This window comes from Oryzias melastigma, linkage group LG8 (genome assembly GCF_002922805.2).
Source record: "Oryzias melastigma strain HK-1 linkage group LG8, ASM292280v2, whole genome shotgun sequence".
NCBI lineage: Eukaryota > Metazoa > Chordata > Actinopteri > Beloniformes > Adrianichthyidae > Oryzias > Oryzias melastigma.
Window position 1 is genome coordinate 23,912,979 of NC_050519.1, and position 26,754 is coordinate 23,939,732.

At 40.3% G+C, this 26,754-nt stretch overlaps 3 protein-coding genes across 3 annotated transcripts in view; 2 read left to right on the forward strand and 1 right to left on the reverse strand.

Annotated features, from left to right (window-relative positions):
• scpep1 (serine carboxypeptidase 1) overlaps nucleotides 1-5,579 on the forward strand; it is a 13,207-nt gene extending 7,628 nt beyond the window's left edge. Inside the window, exons 6-13 of the mRNA XM_024272696.2 lie at nucleotides 797-869; nucleotides 1,533-1,570; nucleotides 1,645-1,773; nucleotides 3,590-3,674; nucleotides 3,741-3,854; nucleotides 3,935-4,072; nucleotides 4,146-4,309; nucleotides 5,372-5,579. Coding sequence (XP_024128464.1) covers nucleotides 797-869; nucleotides 1,533-1,570; nucleotides 1,645-1,773; nucleotides 3,590-3,674; nucleotides 3,741-3,854; nucleotides 3,935-4,072; nucleotides 4,146-4,309; nucleotides 5,372-5,434 — 804 coding nt within the window. The 3' untranslated portion in view covers nucleotides 5,435-5,579. The remainder of the gene's footprint in view (nucleotides 1-796; nucleotides 870-1,532; nucleotides 1,571-1,644; nucleotides 1,774-3,589; nucleotides 3,675-3,740; nucleotides 3,855-3,934; nucleotides 4,073-4,145; nucleotides 4,310-5,371) is intronic.
• A 635-nt stretch (nucleotides 5,580-6,214) lies between these two features.
• engase (endo-beta-N-acetylglucosaminidase) lies at nucleotides 6,215-20,786 on the reverse strand. The gene is made up of 14 exons (XM_024272695.2): nucleotides 20,604-20,786; nucleotides 17,940-18,016; nucleotides 17,669-17,870; nucleotides 17,424-17,572; nucleotides 17,147-17,301; nucleotides 15,949-16,097; nucleotides 14,900-15,071; nucleotides 14,731-14,837; nucleotides 14,554-14,665; nucleotides 13,200-13,387; nucleotides 10,022-10,164; nucleotides 8,446-8,545; nucleotides 8,260-8,371; nucleotides 6,215-7,702 (listed from the first exon to the last, which is right to left on the reverse strand). Exons 1-14 carry the CDS (start codon nucleotides 20,681-20,683, stop codon nucleotides 7,310-7,312), a joined length of 2,139 nt encoding a protein of 712 aa, XP_024128463.1. The 5' UTR covers nucleotides 20,684-20,786; the 3' UTR covers nucleotides 6,215-7,309.
• Nucleotides 20,787-23,165: 2,379 nt separating this feature from the next.
• The window catches only part of csnk1da (casein kinase 1, delta a), a 12,622-nt gene continuing 9,033 nt past the window's right edge, over nucleotides 23,166-26,754 (forward strand). The window contains exon 1 of the mRNA XM_024272694.2: nucleotides 23,166-23,683. Within this exon, the coding sequence (XP_024128462.1) occupies nucleotides 23,608-23,683 (76 nt within the window). The 5' untranslated portion in view covers nucleotides 23,166-23,607. The remainder of the gene's footprint in view (nucleotides 23,684-26,754) is intronic.

Here is a 26,754-nt window from a genome sequence, read left to right on the forward strand (position 1 = left end):
GAGCCAGTTGGGTCTTTTTCTTACTGGTCAGAAATAAGTCGGAGCTGCAAAGTCGGAATTCAACCTTTGAAAATCTTTTTTCTTTTAATATAAAATATTTTTCTTTTTTTTTGCACAAATAAAAACAGGAATTTACAAAGAAAAATCTTTTTTATTTTTTATTTTTATTTTTTTTTTACTTTTGACAGAAGGTCATGCGACTTCCTTCAAAATAAAAGACTTCCTGTTCCACATAGGATCGTCCCACCCAAAAGTATTTTCTCTTGTTGTTTCTTGGATCTACTTGGATGGGCTGTCATCCTTTTCCCTACTGCTGTTATTGCTTCATGATTCAGTAGAAATATTTAAAATAAACACATTTATTTTCTTTGCTTCTTCCGTCTTGAAACATTGTTGTGCAGCATAAAATATGTTCTATAAACACACAAAAAGAGCAATCAGAGAAAAACTTTGCTGAAGTTTTGATAGTATTTAATATCTATTCAAAGTAGTAGAGTAACAGTAGAGTCATTTATTATCATTTTGTTTTTCTTCACCCAAAGAGCCACCATGGAGAGGTAAAAGGGCCACATGTGGCCCTGGAGCCTCAGGTTGCAGACCCCTGGTCTGGGGTCTTGGAAAGAAAAACATTTCTCCAAAAAAATGCAGACCTGAGATGCATTGATCATTGTTTCATAATTGAATCGTTGCCTCCTGAATCGTGATCAAACCGTGAGGTGCCTCAAGATTCCCACTTCTAGAGGGGGATGGTTGGGAAGTTGCTCTTGGTTCTGACCCGTCTCTCCTGCGTCCTCAGGCTGTAGCTCAGGGATCGGTCAAATGCAGCTTCGCTGGTGTGGCTCTGGGAGACTCGTGGATTTCACCGCTGGGTCTGTATCGAGCTCTGTTCAAGCAGAACACACTCAGTTTGTGTTTTTAGTAATTGTTCTTAAAGACCCACTCTGATTTAAAGGTGTTTTTAACATGTGCTGGTAACATTTTCTCATGATGGAGGACTCATAGAACGAAAATGAAGCTTAAGGCTTTATTTCTGAGTATTATTTATTCAAATCAATGACAATCATAAAAAAAGATGTTTGAAAAAGCCTGACGTAGGTGCTAAAGTCTGCAGGCCTTAAGCTTCTGATCATCCACTAACAGTCGAATAGATCCATGAACGTCTTTGTTTTCTGGTCTGAGCTGGAATCTGGGTCAGAACTGTACGACTGGACAGCTCTGATATTGATCACCATGTTTGTTTCATCGCTCAGGTTAGGTTGTGGGGGGTTTAAGCTAGTGGGAGAGCATGTTAACAGAGAGTTCAGCTCAGTATGGGTGATGGGAAGTGTGGGCAGACTTACTCTGCACCACACTCCCTCAACTTCTTCTATTGAACTGCAGAAACTATGTCTTTTGACTAAAAACGGCATAATCATCATTTAAAGACCACTAGGAACGATTTGAAAATAGATCAGAAGATGATTGCAGTGGGACTTTAAAGAAAAGCTTCCTGGAAAATGTGTGTTTGGTGACCTTGAGGACCTTCTTTCCAGACTCCGTCATGACGTGGGGTCCGTATCTCTACACCACAGTGAGTACCGCACAGACAGCACTGATTGGTGCAGGTGGTGCGGGTGGTGCAGTGTCCGTCTCTGCTGTGTGCAGTCCCTGCTGGACGACTCGGGCCTGGCTGACGTGAACAGCGCGGCGGAGGCGGTGAAGCAGGCCGTGGAGCAGCGGAGCTTCCTGAAAGCCACAGAGCTGTGGTCTGTGGCAGAGACGGTGGTGGAGCAGGTTGATTCATGCTTTCATTCAAGCACATTAGAGCTCGTGTCAAAGTTGAGGCCTGGGGGCCAGATCCGGCCCTCCGAGTAATTCTATCCGGCCCTATTTTGGCATTCACTAAGATTTTTTAGTCTATTTTGGAGTTTAGCTAATTTTTAAAGCTACATGCTAGCTCTTTTGGCTAATTTAGGCTTTTCTTTTTTATTTTTTAGACTGTTTTGGAGTTTAGCTAATATTTTTTGTTTTTTTTAGTAGTTTATTTGACAGGGTCAATGTGCAAAAACATTAAAGATGCTTCACACTAGAGGTGTAACGGATCACGGATGATCCGTGGTCCATACGGATCAGGAGCCACGGTTCGGGACACGTGTGTACTGCGGGCCACTCCAACCCCCACCCCCTGCGAGCGCACACACCTCAGGCTCTCATAATGTAAATCAATGTTCCGTTCACATTGAATGGAATTCACATCAAATTCATGTAAATCCTCTTTATTTTGACAAGCGCTGAAGTAACAGCTTCACGGTTAAAGTCTGTTCACCTGATGCTCCCGCTGCGTGTGGGAGGAGCTTCCGTCAAAAACGTTTCTCAGCTTCATAATGAGGACGCGGATCAATAGACATCAGGTTTATTTACTTTTAAGAGCTGAATAAAAGCATCGGTACACGTTTCCATTTCTGGATTCAGAGAATCTCCTAATAAGGAGCAGTAACTGTCCCGCACAGGAGAAAGCCGCTCTGTAACAGACTCGCTGGTGGTGTCAGGAGACGATTGTATGGCAAGCCAAAGAGACCAAAAATCACCAGGAAAAGCAAGCAGTGCCACGTTTTACAGATAATAATTATTATTTTAAATATTTAAATGTTCCCACAGTTAGTTTTGAAAAAACAATTAATACCAAAAAACAATTTTAACTGTTTTATTTATGATTTAATTTGGACATTAGGTGAGTGGGATGAGAACATTTGTATTTCAGGGGAACTCCAGATAGATTTTGTATTTTCAACACTGTTTTTAAACATTCTTTTCTGTCAGTTTTTGTAGATTTGGTCCAAAGACATGCTAATGTAATCAGAAACTACATGTTTTAACATTTTGTTTGTGTTCAAAGTTTAAAGATGTTTTGTTTTAATAAATAGGTCCCAATGATTAAATGTTTTGATGTTGCATATATAAATATTGTGTGTGAAGTACTTTATATGCGTGACCCTAAAACCGTGACCTGATCCGAACCGTGAGTTTTGTGATCCGTTACACCCTACTTCACACCAGATTATAGCCAAAGCTAGTTTCTATCTGTAGTTCCCAAACAAGTAGAAAATGAATGAAATACAAACTTCAATATATATATTTCAGCTACATGCTAGCTGTTCCAGTTTTTTTTTTTTTTTTTTTGCTGTTTTGGAGTTAGGCTAATATTTACACGCTAGCTGTTTTGGATAATTTAGGCCTTTTATCAGTTTTTTTAGTTCTTTTGAAGTTGAGCTATTTTTTCAGCTACTTCCCAACTGTTTTGGCTAACCTACATTCTTTTGTAGGTTAATTTGGCATTTAGCTAATATTTTAGCTGGCTATCAGCTTCAGCATTTTCACCGGTCAAATTCAGCTTACAGCATTCTCACAGGTAATGCTATATATCTAGTTCATAATTATGTTAAAAAGTTACAGTTTTAAAGTTTAAAATGTAGTTTCAGAGTGTTCTATAAATGTTGATCCTGTTCGTCCCGTGACCTAAGTTGTGTTTTGGATTTTGCCCCCCCTGTGTGATTGTGTTTGACTCCTCTGCATTACTCACACAAATGCACTGATTTTTTTTTTCTGCCAGAACACAAACGGAGTCAACTTCTACAACATCCTCACGCAGGAGTCGGAGGACAAACTGAAGTTTTCCGCTGCTAAGGACTTCATCTGTAAGGATCTGTGTGTTCAGATGTTTCTTGTCGTCTTTTCCTGACCGCTCCTCATCCCTCCATCAGCTCTGCAGGCTCTGCGGCACATCAGCCCCCTCCAGAGACTGTCTCTGAGCGAGCTCATGAACGGACCAATAAGGAAGAAGCTGGGCATCATCCCCCAGAATGTCACCTGGGGAGGTATCCCGTCCTTAAACCTGGACCTCCATCTTTATTTCTTTGGCTGTAGAAGATAAAGTGTCCACTTCTGCTGTGTTCAGGTCAGGCAGAGGACGTGTTCAGCAACATGGCAGGAGACTTCATGAAGTCGGTGGTGGACGTGGTTGACCAGCTGCTGAGTGCTGGAGTCAACGTCACCGTCTACAACGGTCAGCTGGACCTCATCGTGGACACGCTGGGTAAAGCAGACCTCGAATCATCCGCTGTGTGTGGTAATATTGCGGGCTGACGGTGACCTCTCTGTCCTCACAGGTCAGGAGCAGTGGGTCAAGCGGCTCACATGGGAAGGGCTTCCCAGCTTCAGCAAGCTGCGCTGGACCCCGCTGGATGACCCGGCCTCACAGGGGGCCACCGGAGCCTTCTACAAGACCTACAAGAACTTCTCCTTCTACTGGATCCTCAAAGCTGGCCACATGGTGAGGCAGATAGACCAGTATCCCGAACATCTGAATGTTTCTGAGAGGGTCTAGTACACATGTCAAAGTCAAGGCCTGGGGGCCGGATCCGGCCCTCTGGGTAATTCTATCCGGCCCTCCAAATCATTTTATTTTATTGTTATTAATGACCTGATGTTATCTTGTACTCATTTCTAACTTGTATAATTTTGACAAAATATATTTTTATAAAGAGTAAAATATTGAAAGTTATTTAAGGTTTAAGTTGATTTATTCTGGAATAATATTCCTGCATTTTTATTATTCGTCATTATTTTTAAAAGTTACAGTTTTAAAGTTTTAAAAATTGGCATTCTGCTAGCATTTTGGACTATTTTGGTATTTACTAAGATTTTTTTAGGCTAATTTAAAGTTCAGCTACTATTTTCGCTACATGCTAGCTGTTCTGGCTAATTTAAACTTGTTTTGTTTTTTGGCTATTTTTGAGTTCATCCAATATTTCAGCTTCATGCTAGCTGTTTTGGCTAATCTGGGCTTTTTTTCAGTTTTTAGGCTATTTTGAAGTTTAGCTAAATTTTAAGCTACATGCTAGCTGTTTTTTTGGTGTTTTTTTAGACTAATTTGGAATTTAGCTAAAATTTTAACTGGTTATCAACTTCAGTGATTTCAGCTATCAGCTTTAGTGTTTTAAACTATCAATTTCAGCATCTTCAGCTATCAGCTCTAGCATCTTTGGTGGCCAAATCCCTCTTACAGCTTTCACACTAGAATTATCACAAGTAATGCTATATATCTAGTTCATCATTATGTTAAAAAGTTATGGTTTTAAAGTTTTAAAAATGTAGTTTTAGCGTCTTCAATAAATGTTTATCCTGTTTGACCTAATGTGGGTTTTGGATATTGGCCCCTTGTGTGATTGAGTTTGACACTCCTGGTCTAATATATAGAAAACCACCCATTTGTATGGATTATGCTACAAGATGAACCCTTTAGTCTCCATTCTGCAGCTCCACATGTAGGACTTCTAACATGGTCTTTGTCTTCAGAACTCGTATAGAGTCAGTCTGTTTCTTCTGTTATCAGATCCCTTCAGACCAGGGAGCGATGGCCCTGAAGATGCTGAAGATGATCACTCAGCAGGACTGATTCTCCTCTGCAGCCGCCTCAACGCCTCAGACAATCACCAATCACTTCTGCAGAACCAAAATCACAAACGCTGTTTTGTTTGATTCTAAGTTTTGTATGTCTGCATCCATAGAATCAATAAAGTTTTTTTTGTTACTGTGTTGAACAGACTGAACTGGTGTCATAGTGAAGCTCACATCCAGGTTCCACTCCAATGCTTCCCTTCCTGCAGAGGTACACCTGTCTGTCAGCGTTCTCAAACTCAGTTTACCTTGAGGCCTCTGAAGGCAGAGTCTGGCTGAGGCTGGGCTGTATGGAGTTCTATTCATGCCAAAAACGCTTTTGCGCCCATTGTCTATGTCGACTGAACAAGTTTATTGAACATTTGTTCATGTCTATGTACTACTAAGCAATATCTTCTGTGAAACGACAGGCGCTAACGACGCTAGCAACTGTTGCTAAGAACTTTTCTGATGACTAAATCCAACCACAATAGCAAATGCAAAGTTTTAAGCATAAATCTGAAACATCACAAATCTATCATCAAAGAAGAATGGGCATGCAGAAGATATAATAGACACTGAACTTGGATATGAAGGCCACAAAATATCCCCTTAGGGACCACAAATGGCCCGCGGGCCGCTAGTTTGAGGCCCCTGATCTAAGGTAAATGGACCTCATGTGGCTCACACTGAGATGGTGAGACCCTCTGCTCCCGATGTCAACACTCAACATCCTACATGAGCTGGAACGGCCTCATGGTCCAAACGCTGTCAACAGTTTGATTTCCTGTCATAAACGTGTTTATACAAAAAGTGTTTAATGGTAGAAACAAAAACATAAAAGCTACTTAACAAACAAGAGGATGTCACAACATCCCATAACCAAACACGGCATGGATTCAGACATATATTTAACGGTAAACAGAAAAGGACAAAGGCTGGAAATAAAAACAGGAAAAAAGATGTTACTTGAGCTTCCATCTTCCATTCATTTGTACTTGTCAAATTTAGGTTTGTGTCTACAGTCATATACATATATCTTTGTATTGAGATATTAATTTTAATGAACATCCTCAAACTTAAAAATGTAAATATTCTTGTACTCCATCTCTGGTTAAAAACATCTACTTCCATATGTAGGGAGTTTTTCCATTACATTAACTTATTTTTTCCTTTTTTTGATGGTGCTTTAATATATTTCCAGTTTATTGTGAGCCTTTTTCTTGGAATATTAATACTATATAAAGTGCTTTTCTTGTTCCCTCTAGGTCAGGGGTCTGCAACCTTTGACACAACAATTTAAATATAATGTATTCATTAGGTGCTGTTTTGAATTTTGAACTTCAAAACAGCTTTTGAAGTTTTCGCTGCCGAGCTGATCATTATTTTAGATGGGGGCGGGGCTTTGAGCTCATTGGCTACCGGGACATGTTTCCCATTGGATGACAGAGGGGACACTACACATTTCCTCACTACACATTTCTACACTTTTCTCTCATTTTTTATTCTGGTTGTTCCAACTTTGAAATGTCCTTTTTTTTTTCTTCAAATTTTCAATAATTCCTTTAAGTTTAAATATTTATTTTCAAGTTTAAAACTGCTTTCATTTTTTTTTTCAAATTTACAATCTTTGTTTTTCATTGACTTCAAGCTGATTTAACCCTACAGATTCAGCTTTAGGCTTTTGAATGCAAAACAACAAGTAATGAAAGCAGAACTCTTTGGTTCAAAGTTTGTGTCCCAGACTGTTCTGATGACCACAACCTGCAGTTCATTTTTATTTTCTCATTGAGACTTTTTAAAGCCCATTAAACAAAAATCCTCTGGTGGATCACATAAACACACCAGGATATTTCATTGTTGAGTTCTCCTTCAAGTCTGCATGACCCCCTCATCATTGTGCAACCGCCTCCGTGTAGCTGAGCTGTCTCCTGCCCCAGAGCTCCTCGGGGACGGGGACGTCCATCAGGAGGACCGGTTCCACCACCAGCTCCAGCAGGCTGGGCGGCTCTGGCACAGCCAGCTCCGTCACCCTGAACAGATTTGCGTGCGCCCTGCCCACCAGCTCCAGTTGGCCCGGAGGGACGCGGGGATCCGGTCCTCTGAGCCGGCGCCAGTGGACTTTGAAATGGTGCACGAGCTCAGAGGAGTACTCCCAGCGCAGAGTGGCGTTCAGGAGCGAAGACTGCTGTGGGGAGGTACCGGACCCACGCAGCCAAACGAGGTCTTCAACGCACACCCCCTGCACCGCTGGAGGGGGCGCCTCCAGACTCGCAACGTCCACTACCTGATGGGAGAAGACCAGTGAGGTGGAGATTAAGATTATCTTGGAACTCACAGATTTAGAACATTAGATAGTTACAATTGTTTTTGCTTTAACACTTAAACTTTAACACAAAATCTTTTCAACCAGCAGTTAGCTGGAAATGCTGAAGCTGAAAGCTTACTAAAACATCAGCTAAATGCCAAATTAGCCAAAATACTGAAAATATGTCTAAATTAACTAAAAATAGCTAGCATAATGCTAAAATGGTGGTTTAAATCCAAATCCAAAAAAAAAAAAAAAAACGGAAACATGTCCAAATTAGCCAAAAAAGCTACCAAAGTGCTAAAACGCTAGCTTAATTCCAAATTAGTAGAAAAGATGGAAACATGTCCAAGTTAGCCAAAAACAGCTACCAAAAATGCTAAGTATTCACACAATAAAGACAAACAAGATGATAGTGGGTAGGCTTATTTCAGCAATAAAATATACCTCTTTGTAATCCTGCTGTGCTTTCATCCATGATTGTTTTCTAGATGAAAGCTTGATTTGCAAAAACATGTAAAGAGTTGTAATCTCACCATGATCTTGCCCAGCCTGCAGCTGAAGAGCACATCTCTGGGCTCGCCATGCCGCTGGATGAGCACACAGACTTCTCTGAGGATGGAGCCGTGAAGCTCCAACTCTGAGCATCTGTCAGACACAAACACACCTGTGCCACAAACTCAACTCTGAGACAAAAAAAAAAACCTGCCGGCATCCCTCACCTGACGGTCCAACCGTGCGTGTTCAGGTTTCCAGACGCATGAGGGAAGTGCTTCATTAATTGGTGTCCATTGTCCAGAGCTTCAGGAGTCAGACTGATGGCTGCAGGAGGACAACAATCAGCACAAAGCTCAGGGGTCTTGCAGGTCTGCTCCAGTGAAGGATACATGTCCTGTTTCAGCTCCTGAGGAGCCACCAGGAGCCAGGAATAATGCTCAGATCAGAGCTGATGCTTCCATGAGAGCACCAGTTAAATAACATAACATTTTCCGCCAAAAGGAGGAAAACTTTTCGATAGCACCACAGTGAGAACCTCCTGGATGTTAAAGGTGGGAATCTGGCAGTGATCAGCTTGCAGCATTTAGAGGATTGAAAACAGATTTAATCTGGACTAAAGTAGTTCATTTGAATTCACAGGAAGGCATGTCAATACCACCGACTGTAAAAGAGAACTGGACCAAATGAGTGTGACATCATCCAAAGAAAATGACTGACTTCCAGCTTCAGCAAAATGAAGTCAATTCAATCACCCTTTTTTTCAAGGTACAGATGCCGCCATGTTGGAACCAGATGACCTCAGTAAGCAGTGATTGGTCCGAGTGGTTTAAGTTAACGTTTCCATGGCAACCACTCTCTCTAATAAGGAGTGAGCTTGTTGGAAGGCCACACCTACAGCTTGAAAAGCGGGCTACATGAAATCTGTTTTGACAGTTGAAGATTGGGCCACACATTTTTATTGAGGCATCTGATTGGTCAGATATATAATAAAGAAAAATAATGTGAAGAAATTAATATTAAATGTGGACAGAGGTGGACAGGATTTTATGTCTGCCATGGACATTAGTGAAACTCAGAAATCAAAGATAAAAAAAAGTTCAGCTCACTGTCTTGAGGGGTCCAGATGACCCCACTTATAATGTAAACAAGCCAAGGAGAGCGGAAGGGTTAAAAGTGCTGCCTGTTGATCATCCACAAATTTTTGAGAAAAACAAAACACACAAACATGAAAACATAGTCAAAAACCGACTGTGTGCTGCCCCCTACAGGTTGAAACGAGGTATTACCGTTGAAATTTGTGATTGGTCAAACCAAGTTTCAGAATTCTCACATCATGATCTGCAGCTCCAGTAATGATAACAGTCCGGTTCTCCAGCCCCGCCCCTCTGACTGGATTTTCACATTTCGGCTGTGGGCGGAGTCAGCCTCCACCCTCCCTGTTTGGTTACCCTTTAAGGACCAGAGCTCTATGATGCTTTGAATGTTCAGGTGTTCCACCACAAACCGGATTCTTTGAAGGAATTCAGAGATGTGATGCAGTTTTTAAGTAAATCTGACATATGAACAAAAATAATTCTTGTTTTTTAAATGTGATGGCAGTTTTCTCACAGACTGGAGAGCACTGAGACATTTACAGCTCTAAGCACAAACTCAGAGCTGAAAAAAATCCTGCCATTACAGGCGATTTTGTTTGGGCTTTCAGCCTAAAATTATCGTACAAAGTAAATCGAAACGGCCACACAGCCCAACGGCGTTTGTTCCTGAAATGAAAACAAACGTGTCGTCAGAAGAAAGCCTCACTCTTAACGTCCTGCGGGCCGCTTTGGGAGAAATGATGGACGTCTGTGGTGTTCAGCTGCAGAGAGACGGAGATCCCAGGAGACGCCTTGTAGATCAGAGCCACCAGGATCCTGGAGTCCAGCGGCACATGGAGCGAGAAGATCCTGGAACCAAGAAGGAACATGAGGATTTGAGGTGTGAGACATGAATACGGTGGCCCTGAAGTTCCAATCAGATTCATTATTCGCTAAACGCAAGAACAAAGAAAAAACACTACAATAAAAAATAGCAAAACAAATAGTAAAAACAACGTTACATTTTATAAATCAAAACAAAGTTGAACAAACAAACTAACACAAAAAAACACTTTTAACAAAGTAATTTTCATAAAGCAAAATAATGCTTGAGATTTGAAGAAGAGGAAAGCAGAAGGATGTTTAACCTGAGCTAAAGTAAAGAGCTGACTGATCAATCACAACGTTTGCAGTGGGCGTGGCCAGAAGCTTAAAGGGAAACCTAACAGGAAAATTGGTGGCTGACTCCGCCCACAGAATAAATGTGAAAATCCAGTCAGAGGGGTGGGGTTGAGGAACAGGACTGTTATCATTGGGAGTGTTTGAGATGACTTGCTCCTCGCCTGAATCGTTGACGAGACCAGGCTGCTGCAGGCAAAACTACCCAGCATGCACCACAATCCAGGCGATCTGCGCAGCGCTGTGTCTGCCTGCATGATCTCAAACACACCTATTACTGGGGCTGAAGATCATGACATGGGACTTCTGAAATGACGTGGGACTGAAATGGTTTGACCAATCACGAAATCCAACTGTAATATCTCGTTTTAACCTGTAGGGGGCAGCACACAGACGGTTTTTGACTATATTTTCAAGAATTAAACAAGTTTATTTTAATTTGTCAAAAATCTGTCAATGATCAACAGACAGCACTTTTAACCCTTCCACTCTCCACCTTTTTTACATTATAAGTGGGTCATCTGGACCCCACTAGACAGTGCGCTGAACTTTTTTTTATCATTGATTTTTGAGTTTCACTAATGTCCATGGCAGACATAAAATCCTGTCCATCTCTGTCCACATTTGTCATGGAAAGAATCACACATCAATACGTGGTTGGAGTCATCTGGACCCCAAAGAGAGCAGAAGGGTTAAAGCTCCATTTGTAGAGATCACCAGATAAAAAAAGTTGATTTAGGGTTTGGTTATCCTTTAAAGCACGTGTCAAAGTCAAGGTCCGGGGGTCCAGATGCAGCGCTCTGGGTAATTCTATTCAGCCCTCCAGATCATTTTATTTTATTGTTATTAACGGTCCGATGTTATCTTGCCCTTATTTGTAACCTGTAGAATTTTGACCAAATATATTTTTATATAGAGTAAAATATTGAAAGTTATTTGAAGGGGTCCTACCATGAAAACTCTACTTTTTGAGGTTTTAAATGCATTCTAATGTTCATTCCTCTCTATAAAGAACCAAAAAAAACGGTATTTTGATCAGTTCATGCATTTAAGAGAAATCCTGTAGAAACCTGCACAGTCTGCAGCACCCCCTCCCATACCCATGAAAACGAGCGGGTGGAAACGTGCTGATGTCAGCACAATGTGAACCGTCCTCTCCATGAAGAGTCTACTCTGACAGCTCCGCCCCCAGACTAACACAACACTCAGTGTCTCCACTGAGCCAGTGGTGATCAGCAAAAAAACGTTCATTTTAGATCCAGAATACCGTATATCTTCCAGTTGTGTCCTGTCTTCAGTAAATTCCTGCTCGAAAAGATGTTTGTTACTTTAAACGCGGGGCTCCTTTAAGACCGCCCCCTCACAGTCGAGCAGATGTCGAGTGGATTTCTGTTGTAAACCAGTGTAGAGATGGCCGGGCCAACTAAAGGCAGATATTTGGTATGTGCATCCATCTTTGAAGAAGTTTGGATGATTTTCGTGGGAGAAACAAAGACATAATAAAGACTCTAAGATAATGCCATGAAATGGGCGGCAGCCACACGCAGCGGCAGGCGGAGCTTCAGGAATCGAGCTGTTTAATTTTTGGGTAGGAAAAAATGCATGAAAAACATCTAATAATTCATAAATAATTTATTTTTTAGAGTTCCAAAGGGAATATATGATCATATACATGGATATAGTTCACTCTGAAAGGCTTAAGAAAATCCCAGTAGGGCACCTTTAAGGTTTATTTATTTATTCTGTTATAATATTCCTGCCTTTTTGTTATTCATAATTATGTTAAAAAGTTACAGTTTTAAAGTTTGAAAAATGGGCATCCAGCGAGCTTTTTGGACTATTTTGGAATTTACTAAGATTTTTTAGGTTATTTTGAAGTTTAGCTAATATTTCAGCTAAATGCTAGCTGTTTTGGTTATCATAAGTTTTTTTTTTTTTTTAGGCTAATTTGGCATTTAGCTAATAATTTAGCTGCTATCAGCTTCAACATTTTTAGCTATCAGTTAGCATCTTCATCTATCAGCACTAACATCTTTATCAGCCAGATTCAGCTTCCAGCATTCACACTAGCATTATCACAGGTAATGCTATATATCTAGTTCATAATTATGTTAAAAAGTTACAGTTTTAAAGTTTTAAAGATGTAGTTTTAGAGTGTTCAATAAATGTTTATCCTGTTCGACCTAAGGTGTGTTTTGGATTTTGGCCCTTGTGTGATTGAGTTTGACACCCCTGGTTCAAAGGGATGCCTAATAACTTCCTGTTGAGAAGGTGAACAAACATCCTTGTGGTATCAGTGATGTCCCATAATACCTCCCTTTTCCAATTTCTTATTGTCTTTCTTTTTTACATTTTGATTTCTGGAAATTACTTTTGCTTTCCGAAACTTTTCCTTTTTATTTTTATTTGTTTATTAATTGGCTTCTGGGATTTAGCTTTGATTTAATTTTGGTTTTTCTTTTTTTTCTTTTTGCTTTTTTAATTGTCCTTGTAATTTTTAATTCGTGATTTGTTGCTGTAGTTTGAACTTTTGGAATGTAGATCATCTGTGCATGTATGACTTTTAGGGTTCATTGCTGTCACTCTCGGACCGCAGGAACTTCATTAGAAAGCTTGTTGAAATTCTAACTGGACACACAGATATTCAAACATCTGTAAGCTGCAACAAAACTGTCCTCCGGTTTGTGAACGACATTCAAGATGAGAGAAACCCAGAAAGCACATACCTGGCGCACGCCGGAGCGCTGAGGTCTGCAGGCATGAGTCCGTCCAGCAGCAGCGAGCAGCCTCCGCTCCAGGCCTCCTCCGGGCAGCCGCTGCTCCTCAGCCACCCCCCTCCCTCCAGATCCATCTGGGAGTAGAGCGGCTGGAGGTCCTGCGCCGACAGGTTGAACCAGCTGCTAGTCTTCTCTTTCTGCAACGTAGAGGAGCAAATGCTCTAAAGCCCACTCAGACGGGCTTTAACCCCCCAGTCACCATCAATTATGTACCATTGTAGCTCGATGCATAAAGAGATAAGTTAGTGTTAACTTATCTGCTGCAGACAGTTTATTCTCTTTTTCATAAGCATGGGGATTATATTGACTCATCTTGAAGAGTAAGTTGGTCCAGTGGAGATAAAATTGGCTTTTTTTTTCTTTATATTTATGCAATAATAATGCTATTATTATCATAATGAAAATTAAAAACAACTCCTAAACTATTAGGACTAAACTCTATTACTGTGTGAAGATGAAGTCAGTGACACTGGAAATCCTGATTTTATTGAGACCATTTATATCAAATGTGTCAAAGTCGAGGCCCGGGGGCCGGATCCGGCCCTCCAGGTAACTCTATCTCATTATTAATGACCCGATTTTATCTTGTGCTTATTTCTAACTTTTAGAATTTTGACAAAATATATTTTTATAGTGAGTAAAATATTAAAAGTTATTTAAGGTTTAAGTTGATTTATTCTGGAATAATATTCCCGCCTTTTTAATATTCATAATTATGTTAAAAAGTTACAGTTTGAAAGTTTTAAAAATGGTCATTCTGCTAACTTTTGGAATATTTTGACATTTACTAAGATGTTTTTAGGCTATTTTGGAGTTAAAGATAATTTAGTTCCAAAAATTATACAGAGACTATCTACTTGAAGAGTCAGTCAGTTTAATGTCAGAGCTCTTTTTTGCTTTGATTAGGTTAAAATCTGAACTAATGTTAATGTAAGATGTGTTTCAGGTCTCATTGTGAAATTATGAAATGAATTGAGTGATGAATTAAAGTTCTTTTTTTTGAAGTTTAAAAATTTTCTAAAATGTAAATGTATAAATGATTACAAAAACCTTATGTAAAAGGATTTCATTAACTTGCATTAATTTGTAAAGGTTTGTTTTCTACTTGATTAAATTAATTTGGCTTGTTAAATTGATCAGCATGGACTTGCATACGCGTCATACGCTCCTGCCTTTTCTCTTCTTTATTGGTTGATTGTTTAGAACTCCTTCAGTTTCAGCTCTGAGCTGATCGGGTCATTGATTATGCTTTGATCATGTGGCCAACAGCTTTAGACACGTGAGGGACACAGAGGTGACGTACCTGTCCTCTCCAGTAGAGGGCCTTGCCAAAGCCCTGGCAGAAGGAGGAGGCGAAGGGCAGAGGAGACGCTGGCCGGTGGACGTAAAGGTTTTCTAACAGAAGAGCCCAGAACCTGGAGGACAGCAGAGCGGCTCAGTTTCTGCGTCTTCAGTGTCTCCCTGTCAGTGCTGCTCTTACTTGTCCTGCTTCTGGCGGAACTCCGTCTTATCTTCGAGCGACTCGTACACCCAGCCAGGAGCAAAGATGGCTGTGGAGAAGTTGTGCTTCCGAATGAGATCCAGAGCCTGCAGAGATCAGCCAGACATCAGTGCGGCTTCATGACTGACTGAAACGCCTCCTGTCCCACCTTGTTTGTGTCCAGCATCCCTCCCACCACCTCCCCTCGGGCGAACACGTCCACCCCAACATAGACGTCAGCCTGCCGGCCCTGGACGCCGCTGTATTCCTTCATGGACTCCAGGCTCTGCTCCGTCCAGTTGTAGTTAGTAAAGAAGCCGTCACAAGAATCGAAGAACATCCTGCAACAGAGAAGCAGAAACAGCTGCAGAAGGAGCTGCAGTTCTGCTGTCTGCTGTGAGCGTGGATGAGAGCCGCCACGATTAGCCGGCCAAACAACGACTAATCGATTATTAAATTAGTCGACGACTACTGAAAATAGTCGATTAGTCGTTACTTTATATTATATGGAGTCAGAGTGTAATAAAGTTGAAAGTTATAATAGCATTATGCTAGCTTTATGGACTACTTCAGCATGAAGGTTTTTAGGCAATTTTTTTAGGCTACATGCTAGTTATTTTGTCTAATTTATGATTGGTTCCGTTTTTTAGGCTATTTTGAAGTTTAGCTAATATTTCAGCTGCATGCTAGCTATTTTAGCTAATTTATGCTTTTTTGCTTTTTCAGGCTATTCTGGAGTTTAGCTAATATTTCAGCTGCATGTTAGCTGTTTTGGCTAATTTAGGATTTGTTTAGTTTTTAGTCAATTTTGAAGTTTAATATTTCAGCTACATCTTAGCTGTTTTGGCTAACTTTGGCTTTTTTCAGTTTATAGGCTAATTTTACATTTAACTGATATTTTATACCGTTTTCAGCAATCAGCTTCAGTGATTTCAGCTATCAGCTTCAGCATTTTTAGCTATCAATTTCAACATCATCACTAGCATCTTCAGGAGTCAAATTCAGTTTACAGCATTCACACTAGCATTGTCACAGGTAATGCTATTTATCTAGTTTTGAGTTAGTTCAAAGCTAATGATGGTTAAGATGTGTGCTTTACATCCAGTTCGCGGTGACCTGATTATTCAACTAATTGGAAAAAATATTTGGTAAATATTGGAATATTAAAATAATCGTTTGTGGCAGCATTAGCGTGGATGCAGCATGTTCTCCCTCTACCTGTTGGATTGGTTCAGCTCATTCTGCCATTTAAGCTCTCCGCTCTGGATCACGCTGTCGTACCACAGGACCACGCTGCTGGGCACGCGCTCGTGCATCTGCTCTGTCAGGTACTGGAGGAACAATGGGGTGTTCTTCACCGCAGCTTCCTGAAAGCAAAGGTCATGTGATCCCAGGTCAGGAAGCTGATAGGAACACCACCTTCATCTCCATCCAACTCCAAGTTCATCTGTTCGACCAAGAAGAGCTGAAGCTAGACGGAGCGTGGACCTCCACTCTGAAACTTACTTCTGTCACAACCGTTACCAGACAAAACACATCGTTTATTTGATATTTTACGATTGTGATATTCTGTGAATTACTTCTATTCTGACTTCAAATTAGCCACGGCATTCCCAACATTATGACACAAGCATTCACAAGATCAGGCCTTCTTTCTGTTACGATAACAACTTCACCTGGAAAATAGAAGCTCTTTCAATAAATTTGAGGTTATAGATTCTGAGTTTTTCAGATCATCAAAGAGTCTCGTGGTGCATCACGTCTTCTGAAATATCAATCACATCCAACTGCTGTAATCTATCAACTGAGATGGCAAACAAGAGTTTACGCTGTCCTGCAGGAGAACTCACTGTTCTGATTCACACAACACCCAGAAATATGGAGCAGAGAAGGAACAGGGGAGGAAGAGAGGAGGAACAGAGAAGAAATGGACGGGAAAGAAAGAAACAGAGGAGGAACAGAGGAGAAAAAAGGTCGGAAAAGAGGGGAACTAGAGGAGAAACAGAGGATGAACAGAGGAGAAACAGGGGAGAAACAGAGGAGAAGGGGGGGTAGAGGAGGAACAGAGGAGGAACAGAGGAGAAGGTGGGGTAGAGGAGGAACAGAGGATGAACAGAGGAGGAACAGAGGAGAAGGTGAGGTAGAGGAGGAACAGAGGAGGTGCTGCACTCTCCCAGATCCAAACAGAGGAACACAGATTTGTCTGAAGGGTCAGTGAACTAAAACAACAAAACCTACAAAACACAGATACAAATCTGACCAATTCTTCATTGTTATACTGCAAGTATCACTATTTTGGATTAAAACCATGTTGTACTTTTCACTCAGAATAAACCAAATCAAACTCAGTCTGCTTGTAACCACACAGATGCTCTCACGTCGGTTTGGGCCGTCCAGCGTCTGAACCTTCACTCACACTGAGGGGGTTCTCTATGTTGATGAGCCAGCCATCAAAGCCATAACACTGGCTGATCTGGACCAGTTTATCCGCCACCGACCGGTATGACTCCTCAGTTTTCAGGAAGGCCTCACACTTGGTGGCACCATCGGTCCACTCCGTGATAAAAGTTCCTAAAGAGATCCCAGACAACATTTGGGGAGGAGGAATATCAAAGTCAGCCTCAAAACTTCACAGAAACCTGGACAGCGCTCCAGCACAGCCTCAGACCTGGGACGCTGGAGCCTTTACTCACCGAGGACAATGACTCCATGTTTATGAGCAGCGTTTGTCCACACGGCTGGAGGAATGCTGACCAGCTGGTGTGTAAAGTAGTTGAAGATGTCGATGTAACACCAGTGGTAGAATGCATATGGAGTCTCTGCATTTGTGCCCTGGATAAACCTTCAAATGGAGGCAAACAAAAGATAAGGAACGTGATGGGAAGACGTGTTCCACTGACGTGAACAAGCTCTGATAACATCTCTGGAGCGTACCGACCTGTCATCCAGATAACCACCCATCATGTCGTGGGACACCAGGGTCCGGCGCAGACAGCTGCCAAGAGAAGGCTCCCGAGGAGCTAGAGGTACAGAGGCCACGTTGAAGGGGCTGGCCTCACTCCGTCTCCACGACAACAGCTCCTCCATGGTGTGAAGACCACAGCTGGTTGGTTCCGTCGTGTCTGGATCATAATGTTTTGCTGGAAAAGAACTAAAGTTTCAGCATCACGAGGAAACACATCCGGTGAGAAACAAGCACGTCGGCTCACCTGGGAGAGGTGAAGGCCCATACTTGATGACCTCATAGATGCTAGACTCTTCTGGTTGATCCAAACAAGACTCTAACCTGATAAAACAAAAGCAGGAAGCGTCTATAGCTAGTTTACATCAGTTAGACCAGGGGTCGTCAACCTGGAGCTACTGCTGCTACAAACCATTATTTTAATAGTCGACTAATCACCGATTATTTTTTCCGATAAGTCGACTAATCGGGTATTGTGTAAAAGTGGATGTAAAGCACATCTTAACCATCATTAGCTTTAAACGATCTAAAAATAAAGACAATAAAGAGGATAGTTTATTCAACTACAAAGTAGTCGTTGAAGATGCTGAAGCTTTTGGCTGAAAATTTCGTTAAAGAACTATGAAAGAGCGCAGACGTTTACCTAAATTTCTTCACATTTCGTAATAAAATTGCTTAAAAATTACTGATAACATGTCAATTTTGCAAAAATATTTAGTGTGTTGCTTAAATATGAGCTAAACTCCAAAATAGCCTAAAAGTCCTCAGTAAACTAAATTAGTCAAAAACATTAGCATGTTGCTAAAATAGAAGCTGAACTCTAAATTAGCCTGAAAACCCCCAGTAGAAAACAAATCAGCCAAAAAACGTTAACATGTCGCTAAAATATTAGCTTAACTCCAAATTTTGAAATTTGAAGACTTTCTCATTCACTTCCCATGGGGCATATTTTGCTCAATATTTCAAAAACTATAAAGTTTATGAATACCAGAAATACAAGCAGTGATGTCCTGAACGAGTTGAAAATTTTGAAACAAAGATTGATGAAATCACTGAAAGTCTGATTGAGTTTTTATGTGCAGAAAAAGGAGCTGGAGAATCACTGTAGTGTGATTGCTTACTAAGCATTCTAAACAGAACAACATTTTTATTTCACCGCGGCAAACTTAGTTTATTTGTTTTTTAGCTTACTAAGCATTCACACTATAGTAATGCTCATAGCTTTGTTCAACTTCACTACACTCTGACTCCATATAATATAAAGTAACGACTAATCGACTATTAAAATTAATCATCGACTGTTTCAATTCGATAAGTCGACTCATCGTGGCAGCCCTCCGTGGGGCATTAGTGACACAGTCGACTCGCAAAGAAGCAGTGGCCCGCGCAGGTGTTGTGTTTGACTGGCAATCTCTTCTCACAATGAGCTTTTTCTCTCCATGGGATCATGAGGAGAGGGTCCATTCACATTGTGCTGTTCCTGTGACCCCGCCCACCAAGTGTTAATGAGCGTGTCTGTGGAAGGTACGTGAGCGCATGCGTGAGTGTGAAGAGCCTGATCTGCCAGCTGTTGCACACGTTTATGACAGCACAGCTAGTTTTTGGGTCACGTTTTTGGCACCGCTGACATTCATGAAGTTCTGTTTCCATATGGAGATCTTTGGAACCAGGACTCACCGGTTTGGTCGTGTTTATTGTACTCGCCCTTGCTGGGGCGGCTGGGGTCTAACATCACAGTCTCACGGCTGTGGAGTGGACCCTGTTGCTGTCTGGTGTGGGAGGGGGCTGTAGTGATGCATTTAAAGATTCTTGATATTTTGTCTCATCACATGGCTATAATTCTAGTCATTTATTATGCATTGTGCGGGGCGGCCATGGGGTTTAAGTGTGAATGGAGGGGAGGGCAAAGGAGTGGGTTGGTTTTAGTTTTTTCACTTTTTTGGATTTTGTTGTTTGGTTTTTTAATAGTGAATTCAGTGATTGAATGATTATTTGATTGATTGATTAGATCCGTTTGTTGAATAATAAACAGGAAGGTCAGATTTTACCTAGAATTTCTCTGTTTTTTTCCACACGTCAATATGAAATGTGAACAAGTTTTAAAATTAATCCTACAGTGGATCACTTCTCCATTTAACGGGGATGAAAAAACAAGAATAATGACACTGTCCAACTGTGGAAAATTACTCTAATTAGCAAAATCACAAAAAAGGAAAAAACATTTAATTTTACATAGAATAAAAGCACCATCACAGAATAAACGTATATTAAGTTTCTCAGACCTTGTCTCATAATGTAACAAAAGATGAATAAAACATACATTTATTTTTTTTCATGATTGTGAAGTTCTTAGAAATATTTTGTTCTGATGTATGAAATCATATTGCTGTAAGCATAAAACACCACAAATAAACATAGCTACAATAACATTTATCTTTGGCCTGTTTTCTTTGTCCAATATTGATATGGGAGCACTTTTTTAAACGAGTGCCAAAATATGTTTAAAGGGCTATTTGACCTGCTGTTTGTGAATTAAATAACATTTCGGATATACTGGAAATTTGAATAACATGTTTGCATTAGAGTTCACATTATAGTTGGTGATGGTACAGTTGCTGAGGAGAAAACGTGAACTTGTCACTTCATGTCATAAACGCTGCTGACCCCTGATCTACAGTTATATAAGCAGAAGTCTAAGGGGTCTTCACTGCATGACTGCTGCTTTACGACAGCAGTCTTCAGTCTTAAGGTAGATGTTTATCATACCAACAACAAAAAGGCCAATAGTATAATAAACGGAGTGGATGATTGAAACTTCCTGGAGTGATGCCAGTTTTCTCGGATCTTCAAGAAGCATGAAAGTTAAAGACAAACAACAAGACGATCAGCAAGATCGTTTTAAATCCTCTACCTGCTGCGTTTTGCTCCTGTGTGTCCGTCATCTTGATTCCTGGCTGTAGTATCTTTGATTTCGTCCCCAGTTTCTGCCATTTCTTTTCATTCACTAAGAAAAACCGGAAAGAAAAGAAAGCTGGGACAGGAAGTACACACCTAATGTTTCCGGTCTGCCCTTCAAAATAAAAGCTGGGAAAAAACTCAAATTTATATGGGGAGAAAAAAAACAAGAAAAGAGAAAATAAACAGTTTAAATATATATTTTTAAAAAACATAAACTTTTCTGGAAAAATAAAATAAATGATTTTAAAATGAAATAGTTAAAGTTCTTCAGTTGCAGAGTTCTCATTCATTTAATTATAATGAACTATTTAATATTATCCCTTTCAGTTGTTTTTTGCTGTAAAATTAGACCTTTAACCATTGGAGGAGGCTGGGGCTGGTCTTTATGATGAAGTATTAACACCAGTTTACAAACTTTTTTTTTAATTACCACATTAAATCTAATGCATTTACAAAAAAAGTCATAATTAGAAAAATAATTTTGTGTATTTATGACTTTAAAAGTCAGGCTAAATTTATTGTTTTTTTTCTCATAGATATAAGTGTTTTAAACCCATACATTTATTACTTATTATTACTTATTACTACAGTTAGCTCAGTGGCCTTGTGTAGAGTGTCTGCCCTGAGACTGGGAGGTTGTGAGTTCAAATCCATCCCGAGTCTTATTAAAGACTCTAAAAATGGACCCCAGTGCCTCCCTGCTTGACATTCAGCATTAAGGGGTTGGATTTCAGGAGTTAAACCACCAAATAGTTCCTGTGTCTGCAGCTCAGCGCTCCCGCAGGAGATGAGTCAAATGCACAGAGCAAATTTCACACAAGTAATGGGACTTTAACTTTAATAAAGTCACAAGTTGAAGGTGGGGGTGGGACTGCACCAGGGATCACCTTTGAGCTCCTTCTTGTTTCTTTGGTGATGGACAGACTGACAGATGAGGTTAGACAGGAATCTCTGTGGATCATGATGTTTGCAGATGACATTTTACTCTTTAATGAGAGTGTAAAACAGGGGAGGGAACATGTAGAAAGGTAGAGGTTTGATCGGGAAAGGAGACGAATAAAGGTCATCTGCATAAAGACCGAGAATCTGTGTGTAAATGAGAGGAACTCCAGAGGAATGGTGAGGTTACAGTGAGCAGAGGTGGAGAAGGCGGAGGACAATTTTGGTTCTAAGGGTCAACAGACCAGAGAAAGAGGTGGAAAGGAGTCTGCAATCAGGTTGGAATGGGTGGAGGGTTTGATGTGTGCCTAAGGAGTATCATCAAGAATGAAAAGAGATTGTTGTGTAGGGCTGGCATGCAGGATCCCTGGGTTTGATCCCCGGGGTGATCCCTTGGCAAGACCCTTGACGCTACTGCCTAACTGGGTCCCTGTGCCCTTCAAATACAGGGTTGTGTAAAGAACGGCATCCAGCGTAAAATTTCCTCCGAATCATTGCTGCAAAACAGTGGGTGTTTCGCTGTGGCGACCCCGAAAAAAGGATAAGCTGAAGGGTGGAAGAAGAAGATTTGAGTTCACAAACTTCAAGGCATACAGATTTTCAAAACAGCGGCACAAACATAAGGCACATGAACAATAAAGTAACAGTCACATGTGGGTACAAAATTATGATGAATCCAAATGACAAACATACACAAAAACTGAATAAAGAAAAATAAAATCATTAAAATAAATAAACAATTAAGGTAAAGTAAAAGATATATATATTTCCAGATAGGAGTTTGGTGAGGAGTAAAATTGTGCTGGAAATCATTAGTTTCCAACATAGCAGCACCTGTTTGTGAACAGACGGTAGCTTTATAGGAAGTTTATTAACACAGAAATCATGTTAGAGGATAAATTCCATTCCGGTATAGAAGATGTGGTGAGAGCAGCCATGTTGTTGGTGTAGAGCAGGGGTCTGCAACCTTTACAGAATACAGAGCCCTTTTGGACGGTGTCCTCCTGACCAAGACCCAGCAAGGGTCCTATACTTCATCATTTAAAACATAAATATTTATAAAATGTTGTTGTTATATATTTATAATAACCTAAATATAGCAATGTTATATTTTTCTATGAAAAACTTATACTTCTACTTTTGACAGCAGCACATACAAGTTATTTTCAAAATAAAACACACCCTAAAACAAATAACATCATCCTTTTGCAGCAATTTACTTTCTATCCATTACTTTTAAGAAGTTTGTCTCTGAACACCAACTCGTGTTCTGTCTTAACAAGGAATATGTTACAAACTTATTCTAAAAATAATAAGTTTTGATTATAGATTAAACATGTAGCCATCATTTTGCTCGGTAATCTGTTTGTATCTGTTGCAAGACAGAGAATATGTGTTTAAATAAGATTTCCTGTTTTATATTGAAAATGTAATTACAAAATACTTGTTTATATATTGCAAAAAAGTCATATTAGGTCATCTTTAGTTATTTCTCAATGTCTTACTAATAATCACACGGCTGTTTGGCTGCTGTCTGCTCGACACCAGAACGGTTTCAGTCTGAGTCCTCCTCTCTCATCAGGACAGGAAGTGACGTCAGAGGGGAGAAGACTGCTGAGCTAGGTTCCCTTCACAGCAGCACCACAGGAAGCGGGAGACCTACAGCTACGACGGACTCTGTCCAAAATCCGTCTTCATCCTCGGAAATTTGTTTTTTATCGACATCAAAAACATCGCGAGCATAACGTGGACACTTTAAACTTTCCAGAAAGCCCTGTATTGTCACGATATGACGTTTGTAATATTTTAAAGCGAAGGCGAAAGATTGTGGGATCCGACTTCATCCGGAGGGACGAATTTTCGGACAGAAACCCGCCGCTGCTGCTTGTTTCCACTTTTCCAAATTTTATTTTTATTTTTATATATATATATATTTTTTACTGCCAAGTGCTTTAAGTCTGAGCATTTTCAGAAGATTTAAGAGCTAGCTAGAAAGCTGGTTGACCACATCCTTCACCATGGAGTTGAGAGTTGGAAACCGATACAGACTGGGTAGAAAAATTGGAAGCGGTTCGTTTGGAGACATCTATCTGGGTATGTAGTCACCGTGGTTTGGTCTTGTCGATACAGATCAATCAGGGGCTTGGGTAGCTGATCTTTCCGGGGTGTCCTGAACGGCTCAGCGACGATCAGCTGTTAGCAGCATTAGCTAGGAGGCTAGCAGACTCTGCTGGTGTTGAAAGCAGTCCAGCGGCACCCGTCTTTTCTTAGATACGATTCATGTTCAGGAATTCTTCCTTTTTATACTCTTAAAGATTTGTCCGTGTTTGAACCCAGACGTGTTCATGTCATGACGGCCAGCGCAGCGTTTGTGCGCCTGGACGCAGTTCTGTGACAAGGCCCTGTCTGTCTGTCTGTCTGTCTGTCTGTCTGTCTGTCTGAAGGGTTGTCCAGCTCACAGAAACTGATGCTTCATGTCCTTGAAAACACCACTTTCTGTTCATTTATCGTGTGTTCTTAAAACGGTGTTACAGTTTTGTTGTGTGGATTTACCTGAAACACATCTAACATCACAAGTGAGCGTCCTGGCTGCCTGTAAAATAATCAGGAAGGAGCAACGTCCTGAAAACGTCCAGGCAAAGGTTTCTTTAATCCAGCTGTCTGTCACTTGATCACATCTGACTTTCTATTTTCTGGTAATGGCTACAATCTCTGATTGGATTATGTTTTTAGTCGTAAGTCGTAAACACCATAGGTTGAGTCTGACTTTCAGTTCTTAACATTATAATAGTGTGTAACAACGAGTGCTGCTACAAACAATTATTTTAATAGTCGTCTAATCATTGATTATTGTTTCCGATTAGTCGACTAATTGGGTCATGCACAAACTGGATGTAAAGCACACATCTTAACCATCATTAACTTTAAACTAACTAAAAATTACATACATAGCATTACCCGCAATAATGCTTGTAGTTATTGGTTAGTTAATGCTTGATAGTTAAAATCAAGCTAATGGCAAAAATGGTTGAAACTAATTGTTGAAAACGCAAAAGCTGATTGCCAGCTAAAATATTAGTTAAACGCGAAAATAGCATAAAAACTGAAAAGATCCAAAATTAGCCAAAAATAAGTTGAAATCACTGAAGCCAACAGCTGAAATGGGTGAAACTGATAATCAGCTAGAATAGTAGTTAAAGGTGAAAATAGCCTAAAAACAGAAAAATACCTACATTAGCCAAAAATATCAAGCATGTAGCTGAAATAATAGTTAAACTCCAAACTAACCTAGAGAAACTGAAATTCCTAAATTAGCCAAAATAGTTAGCATGTTGCTGAATTATTAGTTAAGCTCAAAATTAGACTGAAAAACTTAATAAATGCCAAAATAATCAAAAAATGTAGCAGAATGCCATTATAACTTTTAACTTTACTACACTCTGACTCCATATAATATAAAGTAACAACTAATCGACTATTAAATTAATCATCGACCATTTTATTAGTCGACTAATCGTGGCAGCCCTAGTAAAACCAGTTCTGAGTTTTAATTCATTTAATTATAAAGCAGGAACATTTTCACATTGTATTAAACCGTTGCCGGATCTCCACTCAGAAGACCTTACAAAATAAGGTGGATGTATCTGGTAGTCAGTTATTCTCATCCACAGATGCTAATTTGAATGTATCCAAATAAGATGAGATCAGTGTTGGAGAAGCAGCACATGCCCGTGACTTTGCATCTTCAATGTGGTTGGCCTTTCAAAGCTTCTTTCAAATATATGTAATTCTTACTCTTTAGTGACTCCAGAACATTTTAAAGTAAGATCAGGGAAAAGCCCCCATGAGGAAAAAATGTTGTTGTGACTGCTGACTCCAGAATGGAGACATGTGGAGGTCATTTTAGAAACCTCTTCAGAAAGAGGAATATGTTTGTACAGCATTGCATTTTCACTGATTTTATTGACCAATCTACATTGGTAATGTTCAACGTTTAATATTTCCCCTTCATAACACCAACCAACAAATCAGCAAAGAGGAACAGGCAGTAAACAAATAACCACATTAGGTTATCTGCAGGAAGAACCTGATGTGTTTTGTTTTTTATTTCTGGGGTGATTACAACCAGTAAACTGTACTGTTGACTTTTACCTTAATTGGATTTCTGTTTTGAGGGAAATGTTGCTTTTTGATCAGGAACATACTGCTAAAGATCCAGTGTTGGTGGTTTCTCAGTAAGCACTTCAGTTAATAAGCACAAACTGAATCCTATCATTAAAAACTTAACACGTGTGGACATCATGTTATAACTGGAAAATACTCCACGAAAAACACCTGGCTGCCATCAGCCTGTGAAGGCTGGCTCTGCTTGAGTTTGTTAATCCACAGAAAACACATCTTAAAGTTGTAAGAGGATAGGGCTCTGCAGGCAGAAACAGGACATAGGAAAGTAAATAATTGGATCCAGCCCTCTTTCCACGTGACCCGCCGGGCTTGATACTGAAGAGCCAGCTGCTTGCATAACCACATTGTGGTTTTTGTCTTCTGCTCCCAGAGAGATGACTAACCTGACTTAAAAAAAGTTGATTTTAAATGTTCCAGCAGGCAGCCCCTTGTATATGTTTTGCTTCAAAAAGAGTTTATTATAATCCACAAATTCTTACATAAACCAACCCTGTCTTTGTATGAGAAGTTTGTAGATTTGACCTGTTAACAACAGACGGATTCTGTCTTCATGACAGTAGAAAGGTATGCTGAGAAGTGAAGTTCTTAGCTGTTCATGCCTTTCCTTAGTAAGTTATAGCTGGATAACCTTAAGGCAGAGGTGTCCAAAGTTGGTCCTCGAGGGCCAATGCCCTACATCTTTTCCAACCAATCTGCTCCTTATTGGCCAAACACACCTGATCCAGGTAATCGGCAGCAGATGAGGCAGAATTTCTGCAAAAAAAAGCAGGAGGCTGGCCCTCCAGGACTGACTTTGGACATCCCTGGCTAAATATCAGTGATAAGGAACAGAACAGAAAGCTGGTGTCTCTGAATTCCCGTGTTTACTGCATAACGATACTTCACACAGAACTAGGGCTGCCACAAACGATTATTTCAATAGTCGACTAATCTCAGATTATTTTTTTCGATTAGTCGACTAATCGGTTCGTGCGGCGACT

Coding starts and splice junctions, on each gene's coding strand:
- engase (XM_024272695.2), bottom strand. CDS start 20,683: ATGGCAGAAACTGGGGACGAAATCAAAGATACTACAGCCAGGAATCAA. Junction 17,302..17,423: donor ACATGGAGTCATTGTCCTCG/GTGAGTAAAGGC, acceptor GGATCTCTTTAG/GAACTTTTATCACGGAGTGG. Junction 13,388..14,553: donor CCCTCTACTGGAGAGGACAG/GTACGTCACCTC, acceptor TCTACGTTGCAG/AAAGAGAAGACTAGCAGCTG.